The sequence below is a fragment of the Pempheris klunzingeri genome, chromosome 10 (assembly GCF_042242105.1).
Source record: "Pempheris klunzingeri isolate RE-2024b chromosome 10, fPemKlu1.hap1, whole genome shotgun sequence".
Classification (NCBI taxonomy): domain Eukaryota; kingdom Metazoa; phylum Chordata; class Actinopteri; order Acropomatiformes; family Pempheridae; genus Pempheris; species Pempheris klunzingeri.
Genome location: NC_092021.1, coordinates 21711532 through 21728552, shown reverse-complemented (window position 1 = coordinate 21728552; position 17021 = coordinate 21711532). Strand labels below are relative to the sequence as shown.

Sequence of the window (17021 nt, the reverse complement as noted above, 5' to 3'; positions counted from 1 at the left end):
ACATTTTTTGCCACTTTTGGCGACAAACAATTCCAGATTCCTGCATAAATCGTTAATCTAAATCTCTAAATCATGTGTCAGATGACCCTGCTACCTAAGGTATGATGCTATATGATATGATATAGATAATGATAAGGAGAGATGAATAAGAGACATAACATATAAATAAATCAAGATCAAAAGCACAGTTTTGCCCAGTCACAGCTCGCTTTTCTCAGTTATTTCTTCTTCTTCTCCTGCGTGGCGTCGAACCATGAATCTAACAGCTTTTTCATGTAATATAATTGCCAGGCATGCACTTGGACGGCAACCACCATGATGAGGTACATAACAGTCACTGCAGAGAAGCCAAAAATGAAGCGGTAGGCCTTCCCATGCCGGTACAGCTGCTGCGCCACAGGAAACATCTCCATTCCACCATAAATGAGAGGCGCCACAGAGAAGAGCCCTGCGCTGATCATAGATATAACCAGGTAACTGATATTGTTCTTCGGGAGTGACAGGCTGCTGCAGATCAGAGGGAGCAGGCTGAGCAGGTAGGGGTACTCCCATTGGTACGGCATGGACACTGTGTCATGTGACACCAGTTCTAAGTGGCTGACGGTCATCTGTGCCGCCACCAGCAGCCAGATGAGAAGCTGAACCAGGTTTAACTTCCGCACTTCTGACTTCAGGGCAGCACTGTAACAAATGAAACAGATAAGCAAGGTGTGTTAGCGATCCTCGTCGATATAGACTCTTCAGAGATAACACTCACATTTAATCACCAAAATCAGAACTAGAACAAAGTTACTTGCCTCATCTGGTAATAAGGGGCCACCCTCTCTCTGTGTTTAAAGTCACTTCCATTGGTACCAGCAGCTCGTGGGCCTACGCGCGACGTCATGTTGAGGGGAAACTGACTCACACACACACAAAATCCTATTTCAGAAGATAAAAGTTGACAGAACTACTTGACACTACTTGAAATTTTTTTTTTAAATCATAAAATTGTTTGGTCTAGTTTATGTCTGGAAATTGTAAAAAAAAAATGTCCATCACAATTTTGCTAAATAGCAAGGTGATGTCCTCGGTCGCCGTATCCAAAGCCCAAATATGTTCAAAGATGTTTAGTTTACTATCAAATAAGACTGAGGAAATTAGCAAATTCCCAAAACTGGAAACTGGAGCTAAGTAATATTTGCACATTTTTGATTGCAAATGACTCAAGCAATTTATCACGTATGAAAATAGTTGCCAATAAGCTGTTTTGATGGACTAATTGATTACTGTGCTATTTGTTCAAGCTCTTGGCACAAAACCTGACTCTTCTAACCTGCTCTCATCACTAGACACACAGTGGGGGAGGTGTAGCATAAACGACCCATTCAGAGTGGACACAAAAAGTAAATAATGACACTAAATCAGCCATAATAAGCCAGACAGGTCTCCAATTCTGATACCAAGACTACGAGCAGCTGTTTAAAGTGAAAATGATGAATTAGAGGCAGGTGAGCTGCGCTGTGGATTGGAAGCAGGCTAGCGGGTTAGCTGCTGCTGCTAGATAACCTAATTCAGCACCACCTTTAAACAGATGGGTCACGTTACTGAATGTTGTTGCTGGCGACATTTGATCATTAGCAGTAACACAAAACTACGTGGCGGCATGTACAATTTTAACTGCAGACAAAGCTTACCGATGCTTATTCCCTTCACGTTTAGGCTGAGCTCCGTGTTTGAATTTGCACCCACAAAAGATGTGACAGACGGATGATGGGAACAGCTCTGCGCATGCGCACAACCTGAGCGCCCTCCCTCCCTCCGCAGCATCAGCAGCCAGCTGTGGCCCGACCATTAACGCCCATTCACGACTTGAACTGGGACAGACATCTTTATAGTGTCAGCTGATATTGAGCTTCGGACATAGTTTCAGTTACATTGTATGCCTGGAGCTCTCTCTGCCCACTCTGCCCAGTTTGCAATCTCTCCTGAGAGATGTTTTAAATTTAAAGGGCAGTCAGAGCTGATGAAGGGTCGGTTTTATGTGTTATGACCCCAGTATGCCACCCTGTCTAAGAAAGTCTGAGCATCTCTTGTTTTGATTTTGGAAAAATGGCTTTTCAGGCATTTAAAATGAGTTATCACTGTACTAACCACTTAACTTAATCATGGTGCCAACTTGGTGCTGATGTTTAAAGACGCATAACCACAGAAGATATGAGTGAAAACGTTTTCACCAGTGCCTGTTTCTTTACATTAACTGTTTCTTGCCAGCTTAGTTATCAGTTTCAGTCCAGTCTTTCGGTTTGTTTGATAGGTTGTCAACCAAGTTATATTGTTTGATTTTCATCTTTTATTCCTGTTTCATAGTATTACGATATTATCAAAGACATTCACGCTGCCATGTGTGTGAGATGGATGCTGGTGTAGATCAGCTGTTCACAGGGAGAGTGAGAACAGGTCTTCCTCTTCTCCTTCTCCTTCCAGATTTAACGTCAGCTGGCATCCTTGGTGTTGTATTACTGCCGTTGCTGATGTTAGTTAGCCCCTACAGTGTCTGGATTGTTAGATTTTTCCCATCAGTCCTTGTCAGAGTAGGTTTGCGTCATGTCCTCTTAGCAGGGAGACGCTGAAGTCCATGTAGGTGATGTAGGAAAGATACTTCTGCTGTAAATGACAATGTTCTGTTAAATTCGGTGCTGTCATCAGTATGTATGCATGTCAATGGCTAAATTGAGATGTCAGCAGTAACTTTTTTTACTGACTCCTGCTGCTTGAACATCCTTTTTTTTAATTTTTGGTACTTAAAAACATCATCATCATATGGGATGGCGGGAATGCAAGATGAGTGAGCATCTAGTGTCTTGCATGTTATTTGCATGCCTTATTAATGTATTCAACTCTCTTGAAAGATGAAACATCACCGACTAACCAGGTAACTTTATCATGAGGAAATCACACATTAAATGTCAACCAGGACAGGTGCAACCTGAAAATCCCATCAACATTTTTAAATAACTTACTGTTTCTCATGGATGAGCCCCCACAGTAACTGACCAGGCAGTTTTCAGTTGATATACCAGCCTCAGTCAAATGAGTTTGATTTGCTTTCTGTGAGCTCAAAAATAGAGATGTCAACATTTCTTCTTAATTAAAACAATGTTTATTTAGAAAAAAAACAACATGGACAATAATAACAAATGTGAAACATTAAGACATAAAATCTTTGGTTACAATGACAATATCAGCACAGCGGTTAAAAGGAGAAATATACATTTATTTTCCTTTAAAAGTTGTCATGTTTTATGTCCTTGTCATTGTATGAAGGTGATCAGCAGATACAATAATAAATTACTGATATAACGTTTTTTTATGAATTGCTGCAATATTCAATACTTGCTTTGAGTCCATCAGTTGTCATCCAAATATAGTTTGTATTCCCTGTAAACCTGTCAGCAAGACATACTAAATGTATCACACCAAGGATGCTTTTCTCACTTCTAAACAAATCACACCAGAGGGACTGGATGACAACCAAGTCCTACTGTTAAAGTGTTTCATTTCAAAACAACAATCCACAATTTGCTTTCCAAATATGACGCCCTCGTATGTATAAGTATACCATTCGGACTAAGAATGGATTCTGCATATAAAGCAGTAACAGGATGTAATTGATTGAATTTTAAATTAAAAACAGCAACAGTAAGAAAGAATATATTTCATTTCAATGTATTACTAAAATGATTGTGAAACTAATCAAATGTAGAGTCATTAGATCAAATCCTCAGAGTGATTTGTCTGACCTTTCCTTCAATAGTAGGATTGACTGAAACGCTGCTTAATCCCTGTTGGGTATTATACTGTAGATACAACTGTACAACTGTTCATGTTCACATGCAGGGTCTGTGCTCTCTGGTATTTGCCAAATGTCACATACACATGCTGTGGTTTAGTTGATGACACTAAAATGCTGTATATTGTGGGCTTTTATGTTTAAAAAAGCGTATGGAGTGGTTTTCATAGATCAGGGCAATGTGATGTGTTTGTTTGGTCTTTGCATTTTGGCACAAAAAAAAAATATTTTTACAACACTACATCCAAAAACCTATACGCAAACATTAAAACAAAAAAATTAATATTACATTCGTACTCTTTCAGTCTCACTCACGAGAGCAATTGTCAGTCTACAACGTGGTATTATTTAATTTTGACTCCTTTTGTGCTCCTACAAGCGAGCACATTCATTGCTGTAATAGTTTGCCGCCAATACCAGTTGTCCTTATTATATATAAGGCTTTCAACACACCTGAACTGACGGCCATTTTATTCGCTCCCACACTATTTTGCTAACTTAGTTCTTTTTGGGTGACTTTGGAGTTTTGATCCATAGAAAATCCGAATTACATTGCATGCGATTAACCTTTTCCCAAAACTCAATCATTTGCAGGTTATATGACCTCTAAAACATGCACAAACTGCTGTAATGCAAACCTTTCGACGCTCTGTCATTCTCGAGGAATCATTTTACATGCTTTCCGTTATCGATAGAGATACAAAAACTGTATTTATACAAAGGTATGCATGCAAAAATATAAATTTCCTACCAAAATGAATAAATGCCGTCATGTTTACTACTGTATTTCACATTTTTCCACCATATGGGGTAGCTGCCAATTTTTAAAAGGTGCAGGACAAAAATTGACACTGTTGCATACAGCTTGTTTTATCTTCTTTTGCATACATGTTACATTTTCCCTTCATATGTTTGCACCTAACAACAAATTGCACTCATTTTTCTATATGACCATCTTAGAGGTGTTCTTTGAATGCCTTTTTATACATTCTTTTATATCTGTAAAGCTGTAAAAGAAAACACCTTTGCTCTCGCAATTAAATGGCTATAAGGCTATATAGTATAAACGCTGCTGTATATACAGACCGGCATACTTCAGATTTTCCTTGAGATATTTTACCTTGTCCTCTCTTCTTTGCTGACAAGATCAATAGTTTGTTGACTACACATTAAGAAAGACTGTTCAGTGTACTGTAAGGTGGTTTATAATCTTGCTTTGTATTGTACAAAAATATTCTCCCACTTTGTTCTCACTGAAACCTCTTTCTCCCTGCAATTTATGGTTTTACATCGGATATAACAAATACCCAGAAAAAGAGGAGTGTACATATTGCCCAGCATAAAGTCCCGCGGCCTGATCTGAGGGCAGCTGAATATAAACAGTGTCCCCAGGTTGTAGAGGTAATACTGCACTCCCTGATGCTTGATCTAGGAAACCCTTTTTGTATTCATCATATGTATACATCACTGGCTCATTGTTCCTCATCAAAGCCACCCACACATTAGCTCCTTTGCAGTGAATGTGGTAGGCAAAGTAATAAATGCCAGGCACGTCACAGGTGAAAATTCCTGTCTGGGGGTTGTAGTTTTGTCGACCATTGTACAAAAGCTTATCAAAGATGACTGGGGTGCCCACAGGTGGGAAGGGAGTTGTTGCTACAGCTGTAAATGCTGGCATTTCCAATCCACTGGCACCCATTACTTCTGCACCATTGCCTCCATACTTGCCTTTCTTACCATAACCACCAGCCTTAACACCATCAAGGCCAGGGCCCATCTCAGAGAGCACTCCAGCCATGTCGGGGGACAGACCAGGTACTCCAGGCTGGCCTGGTGGTCCAGGAGGGCCAGGCTGACCTGGTGTTCCAGGAGGTCCTGATGAGCCCTCTCTTCCTGGGGGTCCCATGGGACCAGGAAGACCTGGATTCCCCTCACCAGCAATGCCTTGTGGACCGGGTAGACCACGATCTCCTTTTGGCCCCAAAGAACCAGGAGGTCCAATTGGTCCTGCTGCACCATCCATTCCAGGGATTCCTTTAGGACCTTGAGGTCCCACTTCACCAGGTAATCCACCTTGTCCTTTTGGCCCAGGAGGTCCTGCAGGACCAGGGCTACCAGGTAGACCTTTATGTCCACCGTCTCCTTTAGCACCACTTGGCCCTGGTGACCCTCTTGGTCCTGGCTCTCCGCGCTCCCCAGGCATACCATCCTTACCAGGTATCCCAGGAGCACCAGGGTCACCCTTCGCTCCATTGAGCCCTTTAGGTCCACCATCTCCACAATCTCCTTTAGGACCAGGTGCACCTAAGCCTCCTGGGGGTCCCATGGGGCCTGGAGGACCTGGTGAACCATTTGGTCCAGGGGGTCCAAGCATACCAGGTAGTCCTCCGTAGCCCTTATCTCCTTTTGGTCCTGGAGATCCAGGTGGCCCACCCATACCTTTATCCCCCTTTGGTCCTGGATGTCCCGGTTTGCCAAATCCAGGCAGTCCTGGCTTTCCTGGCAAACCTGGTGGTCCAGGATGACCTTTCCCACCTGGCATGCCTGGCTGTCCTGGTAGACCATTTTGACCTGGCTTTCCTTGACCAGGTAGACCTGGTGGGCCAGGCTGTCCTCCTTCACCAGGCGGCCCAGCTGGTCCTGGCTCTCCAGGATGTCCTTTCTCTCCTGGTGGTCCTTGTGGCCCTGGTGCCCCATTCAACCCAGGTTTTCCAAAACCAGGCAGCCCTCTTGGGCCAGCAGGTCCTGCAGGCCCCGGGAGCCCTTTATGACCAGGTTGTCCTGGCTGGCCCATCCCCTTGTCTCCTTTGGGTCCTGGCAAGCCTGGAAGTCCTGGCAGACCTTTGTGACCTGGCTCTCCCTTGGGCCCTGGTTGACCTGGTAATCCCTGTAAACCTGGTTTACCGATTCCTGGTAGCCCAGGTGGTCCTGGGGGACCCTGTGGCCCTGGCTGTCCAGCTGGCCCATCTTCACCCCTAGGGCCCATTTGTCCCTGTGGTCCAGCCTCACCATTTGCTCCTGGCTTGCCTAGCGGTCCTGGCAAACCTGGTTTGCCTAGTCCAGGTACTCCTGGTGGACCAGGAGGTCCGGGTCGTCCTGCAGGACCTGGCTGTCCAATTCCTGGAGGGCCAGGAGGTCCTGCTGGTCCCTCAGGCCCAGATGGCCCAGCTGGACCTGGCTCTCCTTGGGGAATTCCCTCTGCACCACTAGGGATTGTTTGACCTGTGATGAATGAGATAAATATTCAAGCAGATATGATGAATTTGAAAATACACTTCATTTACAAAGTTACCAAAAGGACAAGTGCATACACAACTAAGGGGGATGTAAAAAAATAATTCCCATTAATAATTCTTCTGTGGCACTTGATAAAAACAACTCACCATATGCCATTAAAAACAAAGAAACACTTTTGCCAAGGTCATGCTTTACCAGAACATGTCTTGTCTGTTAAATGTCTCACGTTGTTGGAAAATTGTTGGTTGCTGTTAAAAATGTTACATTTCTCACCTTTGTCTTGGCCACCATTATATCCACTCCCTTTACGAGCATTTTCTTTGCCCTTATGCATAGGCATCTGGGGTACTTCCTTCCTGTAGTGGGGATACTGCATGTAGGGAACCTCCTTGCCATGGTACTGTTGTTGGGGAAAGCCGTCTTTGCCCACACCCATGTGCTGGAGGTGCTGTATTGGCTGGTATGGCTGGGGGTGCTGCTTGTGGCCGTAGTACGCCCCACCACTCACATATGTAAATACTACAAGTTGTAGCAGCGACAGGAAGAGGGGGACAGGGAGGGGAGGCATGGCCAAGGCCTGTAGAGAAGGTAAAGAGGACAAGATATGAGGAAGGGCTGCATCTATTTTTAATTTTCTACATCAGAAAGTAGATCAAACATTGCTGTGGTCACAGTTTAGTGTTTCTTGAAATATCATGAACCTTCAAATGTCTCCCTCCGATGGAATTAAATCAGAACTACACTATAGTCTTGTCAACAGTGATTTCAATCAGTTGCACTTGCAGTGTGTGAGTGTCACCAAAGTAATATTATCATAGGCAGACAAGAATCAAAGAGTTTTTCCTGGTCAACTTTGGCGTAAATGGGCTGGTTAAGTGTATTCCCATCATAGTATAGTGCCATCATAGTAAGTGTATCACCATAAATAGTATTCACCAAACAATGTTCATTAAACAAAGCTGTTCATGTTTTAAAGCCTAAATGTAATTTATTTGTCAGTCTGAAACCACTGTTATTTCCTTCAGTACCCTTCAAGAATATTTAACGAGAGGTATTAAGACAGCAACAAAAGCAATACTGGGAAACAATTTCTCTAATTTCCTTAAGGTTTTAAGACACTTGTAACTCTCAAATGTTGCAGAAAAATGAAGTGACTGTATGAAGGCAGTGATACATCTTGGCTTTTGATATGGTGCTCTGCAGCAAATAATGCTGCAACATATTTTCTGATATTCAAATGTGTTCAAGTTATAATACGATAGTAGTTTTCTTTTGTTGATTTGTGATCTTTATTAATTAGACTGCTTATGTCTAATGTCTACCAGTACCTTCATAGCCCACTGATTTATAACCTACTGCTGGACAATAGGAAAATATTGTACTTGAGAACAGTAAGTTAAAATGTGCGTTGACTTCAGCTTTGGCTGATATGTACATGGTTAATTATTATATGCCATTTAAATCTAGCATTAAAAGCACACAGGACTAGTATGTGACTCTCATAGGCTATAGGGATTAACTGCAGTTTACACAGTAATCCACAGGAGGGAGCCACACTAAATGTCAGAATATTAAAAATAATTCCCTTGGTGTCTGTATGTTGGATTTAAAATGTACCATTACTTTGAATATGAGCTAGAAAAAATGTGATGTGATGCCTTTAGCTCAACCTGCAAAAGATATTTAAATACCTGTGCTGTGATTAATCAGTCCTACTGTGTGAGTTCCCAACAGTGCGTTACGCCTTCACAGAGGTTAGGTGTGCAATCCTATGGCTGTAATAACGTACTTATGTGTGCATTATTACAGGACATATTCATATTTTTAGGACAATGTAAACAATACAGAAGATTTGCTTAGCCTGAATACTAAATGAACAAGATATGTGGTGTATGTATGCATTCATTGCCCAACACTCACACTCCTTAAAAAAAAAATCTTTAACAAGAGTGTGAAGTATTTCTGCCACCTCCTAGTTAGCTCACTGGTGCACACACCACTCCTGCCTGTGCTAATAAGAGCATTCAGGTGTTCCTCCATTACTGCAATACATTTAGTCAGGCAATGACACAAGAAATGAATCGGAAAACAATAAAAATTCTTGACAAGATGACACAGGCGGGCGCTCAGGGTACTTGAAGTGAGATACATCTGAAGGCACTTACAAGTGCTTGTCAGACATACAAGCAACCTTTTGGACTGCGTTCAGTTATTGGTACAGCAAGTTCAGACTGCCTATTCATGACTTACATCCATTTTTAACCCCTGAGCTTTCTGGTTTAGATGGTCAATAACAGAGTAGGGAAAGGGTTTTTTCTTTGGCTCCACACTCCATGAATTGCTCACCATAAACTGCTCCTCCTCCTCTTGACCTGTTTTAAGTTATTCTTTAAAAGTGCCATCCCAATCTTAGTCTCAGTATACTCATCTCCTGCCACTCTCCCTGTCCAGGATTCACCCCTGATCCCAGTCCTAATTTTATCACAGCCGACTCCTCTGAAGTTTCTCTAATTCACATCCTAAACCGCATCCTTAGTGTCCACTCCATCACTGGCTCTTTGGATCTTTTCCGCCCTTTGACCTTTTCTCAGTCGACTGGTGATTTTGACATGGCCGTGCCACTGTCTCCCCCGATGAGAGCTGGCCTTTGAAAGGAGCCCACCTAGTTTCCACAGCGACAGAAGCCAGACATGCCAAAGAGTCCAGAGGAATACCGCTGAGTTTTCCCAATGAGAATTGGAACCTGTTTTAGCCCACTGAGCGGAAACTGAGCGCCAACTGTGCTTCCCACTTTCCTAAACAACAATACGAATCTGTGAGGTCTACAGACAACACAGAGGTGAGGGAAATGGACAAGAATAAAACTGATCTTTAAGTGTAAGGTGTGACACAGACTAACCTGAGCATCAAGTCTTGTCCATTGTCTATGATTTCTCTCAGCTCTGATTGTTCTTGACAAAGAGTGACACTGAATATATATTTGTATGTGTTGCATGCTGTAGAGTACAAATGAAAAAACCTCTGGGCTGGATGTGGGGGCTAGAAGAAAGAGGTGCATTGATCCGGAGACATTTGTTGGACTTAAATATTCAGACACACTTTTGCCAACAAAACTCAGAGTCAAGGGATCCAACAAAAGCAAAGAGCCTAAAGGTGCAAACCTTCATCCACTATTTAACAGTGAGGAACCACACCGCTGTGCTTCTCTGTCTTCCACAACACAGCAAAAAGAGGAAAACAAAGCCCAATTCCCACCTTTTCTCAGAGTCAATACTGAAATGTGTGTGTACATACATTCTTAAACACATAAATGTGTGTGTTGACATGTTCGTGGTGAGTAAACACTGTTTAGAAGCATTTGTCCAGCTCAGGCCTGATCTCAGATATTCATCCACTTACAGAAATGTTAACATATTTTTTGAAATATCCTTTTGATACCATGGTTGATAGGGAAAAATATCATTACGCATTTTTCAAAAAGCCTTAAACGTTACAAAGATATTTAATCTAAATGTGATTGATAAATAATGCGGAAGAAAATGTGCAGTAAGTGCACTTTTGACACTTTTTCATAAAATGTCACCTTACAGAGAACTTCTTCATTAGGATTTCCGTTTGGAGAAATAAGACGACAAAATAAGAGTAACTGTGTTTTCTCTGACTTCAAACTCATTTACAGAATTTAGACGAAATGTAAATTATATAACATCTAATATGACAGTTAATATAAGTATGCTTATTTTGTGTTTAGCTAACCAAAGAGAGGATCAGGTGTGATAGATAATGTAGATAATTCCTCTAATATGACCACGTATGTATAATATACAGTATATAAGTACTGTGTAAAAAAGTTTCACCAACTTTTAGCAGTGTCCCAGCTCACTGTAGGTGTGTGTGTGTGTGTGTGTGTGTGTGTGTTTGCACATAGATGTTTTTAAAGGGTTGTACAGATCAGAGGGACCCTACAACGAGGGTCTGTTCAGTGTCACATAGCAACACCACAACGTTGTCATGGCGACCGGAGAGTGATGAAAACACCGCCTGTCTTTACCTGGTGTGCTTCGCTCCAACACATTATTCTACATAAGTGTTGCTTCCAGAGTGACTTGTTCATACAGCAGGGCCACTTTCAGACTCTGACATAAACATTAACCAGCAATTTCCACATTTCTACTTGTCACATGGGAAAACAGAGAAAGAGGAGGGCACAGTTATAACAAAGTGACTATAAGGGAGTCTATTGCTTCAGTTAATCTTATTCTTAAACACTAATGTTGTCCCTCTATGTGTATTCATACAGATGGTCACATATAAATGTGCCACAGCAGTGAGAAGTCATACTGGTGTGGGGAAAGTACCGTGAGCTGTTTTTCACATTTGTAAGATTTACAGTTTAATTTTTCACACACTGGTGTAAAACAATTTGGCTCCTTCAGTGATAACTGTCTGCCACGCAGTCATTTGTCACACAGACTAAAACAGGAACAGCAACCATGTTCTACATTTCCATGGCAGGCAGATGTCGTCCATGTGAGATCCAGACCCTTTTCATACTGGTTTGTTTATGAGGCAGGAAAAAAAACAGACATGGTGGAAAAACTGGACAATGTGCAATGGACACATATGGATCGCAAACAAGCTCAAACAATTTCTGATCAACCATGTATTCATGATCCGGTGACCCTCCCTAAATTAATGGCCTAACTAATGTTATTTCTGTTTTCTAATAACTAAATGTTTGGTATAATTGCAGTGTTACTGTGCTAGTAAGCACTAAATGCAGTGTACCATTCGGCTGATGAGAATGTCATTAGTTTCGTTGATGTTTAGTCATGATCCAAAGTATTGGACACATCAACATTTGGATGTGATGGTGGCGCTGGAGGAAAAGTGAGGGGGATCACCAAATATGATAAAGATTCAACCCGAGGGAGCATGAATGTCGAAACCAGAGACATGGCAATCCACCCAATAGCTGTTTAGTCAAATCTCTCAAAACCACAAATGTCAACCTCATAGTGGTGCAAAAGGAGAAGCCCGAATATCACAGAAATCACCAGGATGTATCCTCTGGAGACCACGCATGTGTGTACAAACACTGATGGCAATCTATCCAAAATATGCTGAGATATCTCAGTCTGGACTAAAGGAGTGGACTGACAGACCAACCCTTGAACCAGGCTGTTAGTGTGGCTAAAATATTAGAATTAGTGAATATTCAGAAAACATAACATTCGTATGTATCAGTCAATATGAAAGTAGTCAGATCTGATGAAGACCCAAGTATGAATGAAAGGGTGCCATTATTAAACTTCTGTGGCATGTGTGCAAACATCACTCCATCTTTCATTGATGCATTGATAGATGATTCATATACTTACCGCATCCCATCACCTTCAGTGAGTTCTGTCACTCAAATTTAACCGACCACATGAACCATGAGACAACAGCCCAGGGCGACAAGGAACAAGGTACAAATATCTGTGGTCTGGGCTCTCATTTTTCAACATCTGCTGCCAAAATCATGTGCCTCTGGTCATACACCAGTGAGCTCACAGCACGTCCTGCCTGGTCCAGACAGTCTCAAAAACAAGCAAACCACAAAGTGGTCTACATTGTACGCACCGTGTGTGTATGTGTGTGTATGTGTGCGCCTCTGTTTCCTCTACTACTTCCAGATGTCCATCTTTTTTGACATTTTACATAAACAGAACACAGTGAATTGTCCGTCAGGTGTGCGACGTGAGAGGACTCATGGGCATCATGTGCCTGTAAGATGTTGTTTTTGCTGAGTCAACCTCCACCCAGCGGACGCTGAGGTGTTGGCTACTGCCATTTATACAAGCTGCAATCTCCAGAATCTCATTAAAACCCCAGCAGCTGTTCAACCCTCAAACAAATGTGTAAAGAAAGAATAAGGGTATGAAAACTACAGCATGTCCAAACTGATGTCTGCTTCCTTAATACTGCTGATTTACCATTACATGCTAACAGGATGGTTAACAGGCTCAAACATGATGGAGGACCGCATTTTTGAAAAAGACTTGTGGGGTTACTGAACACTTATACTGTGTTTAAATGCCTGTAAATTACTTATTTATTGTTTATCATACAATGTCTATACAGCATCAGTGCTATCATCACACATAATTATAAGGAAGTCATTATAATGTGGAGGTTTCACTCCAAACACATTACAGGTCTGAGTGCCGAGCTCTGAAGTGTAGATTTGCTTGAGTTTCAAGACTCAAAATTGGATTTAGGATTTAGAATTAATGAATGAATTGATCAATCTCTGTAAGAAAGACAGATATTATTATTTCTCGGAACAAGACAGCCTACAATAACACTGATAACACTAAATAGTAACGTTACAAAGGGCTTGTTATGCTCTGAGGCCCGGCATGAGGTCACTAATGTAAAAGTTAGACATTTCTTTGTAAGGTGGAATAAGAGAAGAGAATCAGATTATGATTGAGAGCAGCTGCTGGCTGACTCTTCACTTAGGGAAACACACCTGTCTCTGGTGTCCTGGATTTATATCGCTCATGCAAACACACAGACACATGAAAAAAAGAAGAAACTCTCTTCCAGAGACAGAGCTCAGCTGATGGGACAGCACAACCAAACTTTACACAGCCAGCGTGTGATGTTCTTTCTCAAAAGGATTTTGTTAAATCTCTCCACTCATGCATTAGACAGAGATGGAAATATTAGCTCTGTGTCTGCCATCCCCACGTCTCCAGACACATCTGTCTATTCTCTCTCCTCCGTCACATGCAGACAACTCTCTTCCCACCGTCTCCCTTTCTTCCCGTGTCTCTGTACGAACAGAGCGATGCCTGTTCTGCACCATCTTCACCCCCTGCCTCATTTCTGTCTGTTTGCCCTCGCCGGCCCTTTTCTCCCTTTGGGAACGTCCCGGTTCAGTGACCTGAAGCCACTCGGTGACCTTGCAGGCTGCGGTGGGAGTCTGAGGGCGAGACTGCATGCCTCTTTAAACCACCTTATTAGCAAAGCAGGGAAAAGGTACGACAGAAAAGTGTAGTGGTGAGATGTAAGAGCTCAAATGATACTGATCACATTCTGGAGAAGGACCTGAGTTTGAACAAGAAATCACTGGTTGTTTAAGTAAGTACATGAGCACACATGTCTGTGTATTTACGTACAGAAAGCATTACAGAAGCATTTAGACCCAAAACCATTAACTTATTTTGACCAACTTAGTTCTTCTTTTGCATCTAACAGGCAGCCTGACCAAAAGCTGGTGTCTAAATACCGCAGAACATGTTTGGCGAACCACTTTGCCTTCCTCCCTACACCGCAAGGGCCTTTAACAAATTTAACCTTAAGCCAGCAGCACCCTTTGCACTCAATCTTGGTGAGCTCACTGATGTTGCGGTTTCTCAGTGAAAAGGAAAAATGTTTGCAGCTCCACGGCTCCTTAAACCCAGTTTTTATCACAAAGCACACCTCATAAAATTAACACCTCTTCAAGTCACGCTGCAAAAGTCCTCGTTCAAACAAACCTCGCACACAAACCAGAGAAATACAGCTACTCCGCACGCACACACACACACACACACACACACACACACACACACACACACACACACACATACACACACTGCCACAGCTGTGCAGCTAAATAGCTTAAGTGTTTACTTCTTTCCTTCTCCTTTACCCTGCCATTATTCTAGGTTTTTATTGGATTCTTTTGTCCCATGCATTCCTGAAGTTTGCTGAATAATGTATACAGGGAGGGTACAATGTTGTATGCACACACACACACACACACACACACACACAAGCACACACTCATTTTGAAAAGTTACTTCTTGTGCACAGGGCCAGATATGTTTAAGGGTCTCATCTCTTTTCACTGCTGGGGCCACAAAGCGATTTTATACTATGATGCAATGATCAATAAAGAGAGGAAGAGGAGCTTTATGTGGAATTAGATAAGATAAGATATTCCTTTATTAGTCCCACGACGGGGAAATTTACAATGTCACAGCAGACACGAGGAGACACAAAAGAATATGTACATCTACAGTAGAGGAAGTATAAAAAATAGAAACTATATAATAATAACAATAAGAATGGATGAATTTTTAATCAGTGCTTCAAAGGAAGAAGGTGAGGAACACTGAAACTCTTTAGAAATATGTTTGTGTTTGTGTTAAATAGTTTTATTTGTGCACATTATTATGTGTATTTTACTGTAGGTCCCTGAATGTAGTGCCCACTGATCAGGTCAGAGTACAGCAAAGACAAAATTACATATTGATAATCAAATAAGAGAATAAATACCTGATCTTAGTCTTATGAAAGACCAAGTGAGAGCAAAGAATATTTTTCATTTTGTTCCAATCTGTATGACCAAAATGAATCAAAATCATTTTCCTTACATTGACTTTGTTCATAGTCAAGCAGCTAAAGTACTGCAGTCTGTAAAAAGCTTTGTTTTGTAAGGCAGAACTGTATGGATGGCTGGAACCAGTTCTAATGAATGCACTGCAGATTGTTGCATCAAACTAACAGGCCTAAAGGGGAAAACATACAGTTGTAAATCCTCAGGCTCAACTTATGAGTTTGATATAACCAAGTAGTCAAAACTTCATCCTTTAGCAAGTGAATCATTTAATAGTCGCTGTGACTGAGAAGGCACCGAAAAGCTGAGTAATGTCAGAGAAAGAGCATTAAAAAGTAAACCAGGCCACAGAGAGACAGAGCTGCTCAGAGGGAAAGACGGTGTTTGCTCTGCAGTCTCTTCTCACCAAACTGCTGCTCTTACATACATCTGACAGTTTGGCTTTTGCTTTCTGCATACACACACGCACACAAAACATTTGGATGCATGTTTGCCTTCAGCACAGGCATTCTCTTACGGATGGATGCACAGCACATACTTCAGAGAAAAGCAGTCTAACTAAGGATGCTGTACATGCGGCAGCCTAGAACACCACTCTAACTTTAGCAGATGTTCTGCCTACTTCAGAATGATGGTGTGCAGAAATGATGATAACTCCGTAGCTAAAGGCCAAATCTCCCAGCAACCCACAACAGCTATGACTGAAATTTTGTTTTGTCACTCGCTACATTTAATATTAATTTTCAAAAGAGTGTGAAAAAAGCTATTTTGGATGTTAATTAAATATATCTACAATAATATATACACAATAAACTTTAAGTTACCTCATTAGAGGATGCACTGGAGGTGTAGTATGCAGTGGAGCAACACTGGAAAATGAACTCTGCACCAACAATTCATTGAAGGCAATAAAACAACTTTCATGCAGGTGTACAAGAAAATACTTGTGTCAGTCACGCATTTAAACTGCTAATAGGGATGAAAATAGGACAGTGCTTACCTTTGTGAGCGGCCGTTTATGGGGAAATAATCACTGCAGTCAGACTAAGAGACAGAAAGGCAGACTGACAGACAACCACACAGAGGGAACCCTGGGATATGTGCTCATAACGGACGCACACCTTGTGGACACAGCTTATATCTGCTGGAGGGTGGAGCCACTTGGGTGGGTGGGAGAGAGAGAGGAAAGGAGGAAGGGAGGGATGGAGGGATGGAGACTTGACTGAGAGTAAATATAACCTCCCAAAAAGTTATGCCATAATTTATAGTGGCAAAACATACTCACATCCCCCTGCTGAGCGCCCGCTGCAGATGACAATGATAAACAGGAATGTTTCCCTCATTAATACTGTGATTTACGGGCCATTGTATGCAGTAAAAAGCAGAATAATTCATTACTCTTGTGTATGAACCCACATTGGAGCTGGTTGTTTAAGATCACCTGTCCTGGCACACACCTGGGAAAAAAGTATAAAACAGCCAAGATTCACACACACACACACACACACACACACACACACACACACACACACACACACACACACACACACACACATACACACACAAGGTCATAATTCA

The 17021-nt window shown here is 41.9% G+C and overlaps 2 protein-coding genes across 2 annotated transcripts; both read right to left on the bottom strand.

Annotated features, from left to right (window-relative positions):
- Positions 1-218: 218 nt before the first annotated feature.
- Positions 219-886, bottom strand: jagn1a (jagunal homolog 1a). Its single transcript, XM_070838643.1, has 2 exons — positions 798-886; positions 219-681 (listed from the first exon to the last, which is right to left on the bottom strand). The coding sequence occupies exons 1-2, from the start codon at positions 884-886 to the stop codon at positions 219-221; spliced, it is 552 nt and encodes a 183-aa protein (XP_070694744.1).
- Positions 887-5085: 4199 nt separating this feature from the next.
- Positions 5086-16516, bottom strand: col8a1a (collagen, type VIII, alpha 1a). Its single transcript, XM_070838179.1, has 3 exons — positions 16444-16516; positions 7343-7646; positions 5086-7054 (listed from the first exon to the last, which is right to left on the bottom strand). Exons 2-3 carry the CDS (start codon positions 7635-7637, stop codon positions 5118-5120), a joined length of 2232 nt encoding a protein of 743 aa, XP_070694280.1. The 5' UTR covers positions 7638-7646; positions 16444-16516; the 3' UTR covers positions 5086-5117.
- Between the last annotated feature and the right edge of the window lie 505 nt (positions 16517-17021).